At 34.2% G+C, this 7,432-nt stretch overlaps 1 protein-coding gene and 1 long non-coding RNA gene across 2 annotated transcripts; one reads left to right on the forward strand and one right to left on the reverse strand.

Moving 5' to 3' along the window:
- Positions 1-579: 579 nt before the first annotated feature.
- LOC112757681 (uncharacterized) lies at positions 580-1,563 on the reverse strand. Its single transcript, XM_025806237.1, has 2 exons — positions 1,482-1,563; positions 580-1,403 (listed from the first exon to the last, which is right to left on the reverse strand). The coding sequence occupies exons 1-2, from the start codon at positions 1,561-1,563 to the stop codon at positions 580-582; spliced, it is 906 nt and encodes a 301-aa protein (XP_025662022.1).
- A 1,908-nt stretch (positions 1,564-3,471) lies between these two features.
- Positions 3,472-6,005, forward strand: LOC140179866 (uncharacterized). The gene is made up of 3 exons (XR_011873693.1): positions 3,472-3,609; positions 3,829-3,863; positions 5,550-6,005. It is a non-coding gene; the product is annotated as an uncharacterized lncRNA (long non-coding RNA).
- Positions 6,006-7,432: the final 1,427 nt, after the last annotated feature.

Genomic DNA, 7,432 nt, shown 5'->3' on the forward strand with positions numbered 1-7,432 from the left:
CACCACCACGCACTGCGTTGTTCGACTTAAATGAATGCCCACAGCCGGAAGAGGGATTTCTGGGAGATGCCTTCCAGCATGAGTCTCATTCTGGTGGATATAGTGATCGGGGCTTGAGTAGATCCAGTGCTTATGAAACTGGCGGTGCCAGCATGCCAGATGTCGGTGTTGGTGACTCGAGTAGTACTCAGGGTCATTCGTATAATTTACGGACACAGATTGCACCTCCGGACAAATACACCCCATCTCAGTACGCGAAGAAGGCGCCCAGGAAGTAGGTTGATGCAGTTTAGTTCAGTCCGTTTGAGTTTATGTTTTTATTCAGTGATGTAGATTGTATGGTATATTTAGACATTTCTGTTAGTCACCTTTTCTATTACTATGTGTTTACATGTTTGTATTAGTAATCATGTCAGTTACTATGTGTTTATGGTTTCTATTGGTAATCATATCCGTTACTATGTTTAAATGTTTAGACGTTATTCACTGCATACATAAATAAAAGGACAAAGATATCACTTAAGCTTACAAAAAAAGTTACATATAAAGGTCCATAAAAAGTAACATAAAAAGTCTTAATCAAGCTTGATTCCTAGCAGAGCTTGATTCTGCGCGCTGCGGACATCGACTCTGGCTATGTCCCTCCCGTCCACAAATAGTACACCGGCGAGGACGGCGCATGTCCCGCGAATCCATCTCATTCAAGTAGCGGGTTGACTTGGGTCTACCTTTCGTCGCGCGCCTCAATGTCCAATTCGCGATCACCTTCGCTCCTTCATACGGAGCCCACGTAGATGGGTCACCCATCGGGACAAACTCGCCTCTATAGACCTTGCAAATTTCGGACATTTTGTACACATCATGCACATATATTTGCCAATCAAGACGCTGGTTGGCGCAACATGCAAGGACGTGGCGGCATGGGAGTCGCTCGACCTGGAAATGGCCACAATCGCAGTGTCGTTGCGCGAGATTAACAGTGTGAATGGAACCATCTTGCATTTCGCAAACCTCAAACATCTCGTTGCGCCTGTCGAACCTATTGACCACAATGTTGCCTGCACGTCGAAAACTTTCTTCGACTCTTTTGGTGGCAAATTCTGAATATGTGAATCCATTGCGGACACGCTCATGAGCCTCGGCGCTCTTCCGGGTGAACAATTCGTTCAGCCGATAGAAAGTAGACCTGACAATGGCAGTCACAGGAAGGTTGCGTGCACCCTTCAGGACAGAATTTATGCACTCTACCAAGTTTGTCGTCATATGTCCCCAATGATGACCTCCGTCGAATGCCAACACCCATCTCTGAACATCGATCTCATCACACCATTGCGCATACGCCTCACCCCGCTCTCTCAGCCTTTGGTAGTTTTTGTTGTACTCTTGCTCCGTCCTAGAATATCCTGTTGGAGAAACCATTTCATCATAACGAAGTTGCACGAAATTAATAGGAACAGAACCATAACAACGAAATCAAATACCTGTGTTAACCACGAGTTTATGCAAATACGGAGCCTTGAACCTCCTTAAGAAGTTGGAACCGATGTGCCTGATGCAGTACATGTGCCACGCTCTTCGCGGTGACCATGCACCGTTGCTGCGAGCTATTGCTGCGTCGATGGAGTTATGGCGGTCAGAAATAATGCCGACGCCAAATAGGGAGCGTCTTTATTTGAACACGAGACCTTGGCATCTTTGCAGTCATTGCTTTCAGCCAAACTGGCAGAGTCTGGTAAGAAACCTCCCAACCACCAAAAACTTTTGCGACAGATTTCTGCTTTGCCAACCAAGCCTTGCGGTAACTGATAGTGTAGTTGAACTTTGACTGAACTTCTGCAATAATAGACTTCACCTTTATGGACGGATCTGCTTCGACCAACGGCCTAATGGCATCTGCAATTGTGTCTGAGTCCAACTTGGCATGATCTTGCGAGATAGTTCCCATGGTGCACGTGTGTTTGCCATTGTATCTCCTGATCTCCCAACAAGCGCACCCGACACCATAACCCTTGCATTTCGCATAGAATGTCTGCGGCTCAGACTCATACACAGTGTAATCAACTCCTCTAGAGATAGTGTAGCTTTTGATTGCATATATCACCGACTCTCTAGAGCCAAATTCCATTCCGACACTGAATTCACCATCTTCGGCCGCAGCGTTGCCTTCACCTACGATAAGCGCACCACCATCAGTCAGACAAGGCAAATAAAATGGACACTAGTGGTAACGTGAATTAATAACCATAATATAACATACCCATATTCGCATACTCAAGAAATTCTGGGGCATGCATGGCTTCGAGATCAAGAGTCCGCATAAAAGACGGAACACCAAACGGCTGCTGGCTTATAACAGCATGCGCTTCATTTGGCACCGCCGGATTGCCGGCCAGATCTCCGTCATCGTTTTCGTCATCGACTTCATAGTTGGCTTCGAACTCCTCTTCACTGTCGTCGTTATCTTCTTCCCAGCCTATATCCCCAAACTCGTTAATGTTGACCTCCTCGTCAAACTCGTCCACCCCCGTATGCTGTTCAAACTCAACGTACAGCTCTATTAGCGGCACCTGAAATCGGGTTTGTTGATAAATACAGAACATCCACTGCATGCTTGCATCGTCAGTGATGGCCATTATTTGAAACTGTATCAGCCCACCAAATACTTGTACAGGACTCCTGTACAAAATATAGCTCACCCTTTTCGAAATGTGACTTGGTATGTTGACACAAATACCATTTTGCAACTCCACAAAACTCGTGGTATATGGAATAGCAAATGAAAACGGACATTCACAAACAAAAGTCACTCCTTCGTGTGTGTTCGATATAACCTCACCGTTATAATACACTCGTATATTTGCAATACCTTCCATAATCTCACTTTTTTAACCCTTCTAATACCCAAAAAATCTCACAATTAAGAGATGCATGAACGAATGAAAGGTGAAAGGGAGCACAAGTGAGAGATTTAGGAGTGAGGTACGAGTTTGAGATAGCTGAGTTAGCAATTTATAGGCAAAATTCTTCATTATAATATTATATTACATATAAAACGCAACCTGTGTTTTACGGACTTCAAAAAAAATTTTCGGGCCAAATAAAACGCAACATGCGATTTACTCTGCCCAAAAAAATTTCTGAGCCCATCAAATTCACAAACGCATCATGCGTTTTATATTAAAAAAAAATTTTTAATTTCAATTTCACAAACGCAACATGCGTTTGTCTCCATTCAATTGTAAAGCAAAAAAAATTTAATTGTGAAGCATAAAAAACGCAACTTGCGTTTGTTATATGTCCCATAGCAGTGCAAAATTTGGTGAAACACCCATTTCAATGCACATCACCAAAACCTTTTCCATATCAAAATTAATCAGCCTAAAAATTTATGCACCACAAGTTTATTGCTGTCGTCCAAAACAAGCAATTTCATCTAAATTTAATTTATATATGAATTATTTAGTATTTAGTATATTACTAAATTTTCATTTGTCAGGTTTTTGATTTGGGGGAAAATGCTCCTGATAAGGTGCTGCATTCAACTTTGCTAAGTTGGAAAATCTGAAGGTCCAGGGTGTTCAATTTTCCAGGAAGATTATGAAGTTAATTGTGAGTTTGTGATTAATAATATTTTATGGGTTATGTTTATGTTTTTTGAATAATAATATTTGTATTCATTTTTTTTCACACAAAGGGAATTGACTCACCCTTTTTTTCTATTGGATGAGGTTTAGGGTCTACACCAAATAATACATATAAGATTTTTCTAAAAACAGATTTTGCACATTTTAACCACTTGTTCTGTGTTGTCTTTTCTTGTTGTTGCAGTGATATTTGACTTCTGCAAGGAGAAAAAAGAGATGGTAAGTCATATGATTAACATAACTCTACAAACACTATTTACTACTAAAGGCACGTTATTAAAATATATTATGAGTTTGTTTGGGTGAGCTTTTAAGAAAAGATTTTTTTTTGAGTTATCTTTTTTTAAAAGATCTTATGAAAAAGTAAAAGTAATTTTATGTTTGGGTATCTCATGCAAAAAGATCTTTTTATCTATCAATTATATTTGGGTATAACGATATAAAAATACTTTTTTGTTTATTTATTAGATAAAAAACATCTTTTTTTTAAGAGAAAAATATTTTTTAAAAAAAGATGTAAATTACAGCTTCTCAAAAAAGATCTTTTTTTTTTTATTTTTCTAGTACTTTTACTTTTACTACTAGAAATTTGCCAAACACGCTAAAAAATAAAAAAAGATCTTTTTTTATTGAAAAAAGATCTTTTTTTTATCAAAATAATGGCGCCCACCAAACAATATAGATTAGATCAAATGGCATATATATATATATTTGGTTTTCACTAATCTCTTCTATACCGTGTATACTAATTATAACTAGTGATAGCTATTGTAACAATTCTTAGCTTTTTAAAAGGGAAAAAGAGAAAAAGGGAAAAGTTTCAAGAAATAGAAAGAAGTATCAGCATCTCTTCTTTTTCTCATGCTTATTTTTTTCTGTGCACCACAAAAACTTGAGTGAAAACAGTATTTGTGGAGCTATTCTATTTGCATATGATTTCATTTACCATTGTTTATTTGTTTTGCCTATTTATTTGTTTTTATGATTCCATATGCATTATTTGTGATATTCGGTAATTTGGTTTCTAATTTTTGAATATATAATTGTTCTAATATTTAAGAGTTGAAGATTTAATTTACATTTTGTAAAAGTCTAAAGGAAAGTTAGACAGTTTAATGCGACCATTCAAATAGTTATTATAATTGATGTTAGTTCAGAACAATTGAAATTTTTAATTTATGCATGTTAACTATCTTTGAGGATCGAGTAACTGTTTTTGTCTGGCTTCATTTATTTATTTGATCTATTCTTCTCTTAGAATTAGAAGTCAAATTTTTAAGAATTAGTAATTTACATGATGTTTATTCTCTTAATACTTTTCAATACTTTCATGTATTTAGCGAATATTATTTTTTAATATTTTTGTGTTGTTTTTTGGATTTTTTAATAATAAAATAAAAAAAATTCATATTTCTCCAAACATGATTTTTGGACTTTAATTTTTAAAATACGATTTTTTTTTTTTTGCATTTAAGCAAGTTCGTTGGACCCGGCGAACTCTATAAAAATTGACAATTTTTTTGAAAAACGCACTTTTAATCCATATCATTGTCTAAAAAATAGTATATAGATCTACAAACAGTATATAAGAATACACAAAAATATACAAACAACAAGCATGGCTTCTTCAAGAATTTTTTTAATTATAAATTAAAAAAATAAACCATATTTAACAATGACAACTATTATTATCGTCTCTAAAAATACATAGATACACTAGAATAAGCTATATTTAACAAAAAAAAATTTAATTATAAATTAAAAGAAATAACTATTTTCCAAAATTTGGAGAATCTATTATTAGTATTTTTAATGTAATATTTTAGATATGACATAATTTTAAAATACAGTAAAAATGTTTCAATGATTATCTATTTTATATGTATATCTCAAATTTCAATTCAGGTATAAAGAAGGGAGAAAAGCAATGTCATTCTATGGTGTTTTTGCACCACGAGGTGAACGGTATCAGAAACAATGAGGAAGAGTAGTATTTAGGGAAGAAAGGCAGAGAAAAATCAGAGAGAGAATGAGAGTAGAGAATGAGTGTGTATTTACTACGAGGTTAAGTTCAATCATTACATTGTAGTGATAGCTAACATATGAGAGAGAGAGAGTAACTACTTGATGCTGATCATCAAGAACTAACTAGTTATAGACTTAGTTACATGTAACAAACTTTACCCTTCTTCTAGCAGCTTCTAGTAGTTGTGCAGACCATAGACCTAGCACGAGGTTTTTTGGAATTTTCAGTTACAGTCCAAATTCTTGACTGAATTCTTTTTTATATTTCAGTTCTCAATGTTCTCATTCTCATAGTTTTGTAGGATTTTGTACAATTTATTCTATTCTACTTTTATAAATCACAAATAGGTTGTACAAATTCTCATTAATCCAATTTATTTTTTTTTTCAATCACCATGATCAGATCCTATTATCTTCTTGCACCAATATCAAATGTATTAACATAAGAACAACTTTTATCACTTAACTTAAATCATTGATCCTCTAGTTTGAACGAAGAAAATGTATTTGTACTATATTAATTAAATTTGTGATACTACATGACGAAATTATTTTGGTAACCAAGTTTAACCAAGTTGGTTCAATAGTTTATTGGCATAATAAAAACGAATAGGAAAAAAAAAGAAACTTAGTTAAACGTGGTTACAAAAATCATTTATTCATCTAACATTTGTTCTTGCAAGATGGAGAGGATATCAAAGACTTCCATAAGTTTTATATTAGTACATCAAACATTCTTTGACAAGATGCGACTTATTTCAATTTTTTTTCATTCATAATAAGCTCACAAGCCTATAAAAGCATCAGTCTTGTTTGTTCATGAGATTTTTATTCCTTATAGGACTTAGTTAAACTTAATAAATATAGCATGTTTATTTGGTTAGGTATATGATGAATCACGACAAAAGGCTGAGTCATGAGTTACAGCAATTTGTTGGTTGGGATTTCTGCTAGAGGCCATTGAAAAGTTCATGAGGTGATGATTTTGAACGGTGGAGATTTTGCATCAACAATCATGAGTCGGAAACACTCACGTTGAATTGATGGACTCAGTCATGTAATTTCCAATTTAATCATATCAATGCTGTTTAACTAGTTTATTGTTAATTGTGTTGAATTGATAACATTATTTTGTATTTGCATAGTGTAATATATATCCCAGGCACACGGAAAAAGAGAAAATGTCGTCTATGTTTCATCACAATGAATTGCTGTTGCCTTGGGCGCATTATCCTTGTATCGAATTGTTCTGATAAAGATTATAAAGATAAGTAAAATAAAACCACATGTAATAAGTCATTTAAGATTTTTGGGATAAATTTGTCTTTATTCAAGACTAAATTAATTGGTTAACTTGAGCATTCAGAAAAAGAATTCTTAGTTGTTCAGAGATAGACGGAACACATTGTCATATAATTAGGTCATAACCTACAAAATAATTTAGGAGGCCACTCATATAAACACGCCTAAAACGTCTTTTTTTAAAGATATCTTTATGTTGTGTTTTAATTGGTTTTGGTATAATTTATTCGGTGTTCCTCATCACATATTATTAAATTCCTCAAAAATTTTCTTTTCAAAAACAATAAAAAACATTTAATTTGGACTAAAACAAAAAAGGTAATAGATTAACTATTAGATTTTTTTTTAAAAGATTATTTACATAAAAAAATATATCACATTCATCAAAATATATATATATATATAACAATTAATTAATTATTTTATATATATAAGCTCTTAAAAAATTTTATAAATAAAAA

Source organism: Arachis hypogaea, chromosome 16 (assembly GCF_003086295.3).
Source record: "Arachis hypogaea cultivar Tifrunner chromosome 16, arahy.Tifrunner.gnm2.J5K5, whole genome shotgun sequence".
Lineage (NCBI taxonomy): Eukaryota > Viridiplantae > Streptophyta > Magnoliopsida > Fabales > Fabaceae > Arachis > Arachis hypogaea.

Bases quoted from the DNA above. Each gene is read 5' to 3' on its own strand.
- LOC112757681 (XM_025806237.1), bottom strand. From the start codon at position 1,563: ATGTACTGCATCAGGCACATCGGTTCCAACTTCTTAAGGAGGTTCAAG. The intron at 1,404-1,481 runs GTATTTGATTTC...TTTCTCCAACAG, and splicing joins TAAACTCGTGGTTAACACAG to GATATTCTAGGACGGAGCAA.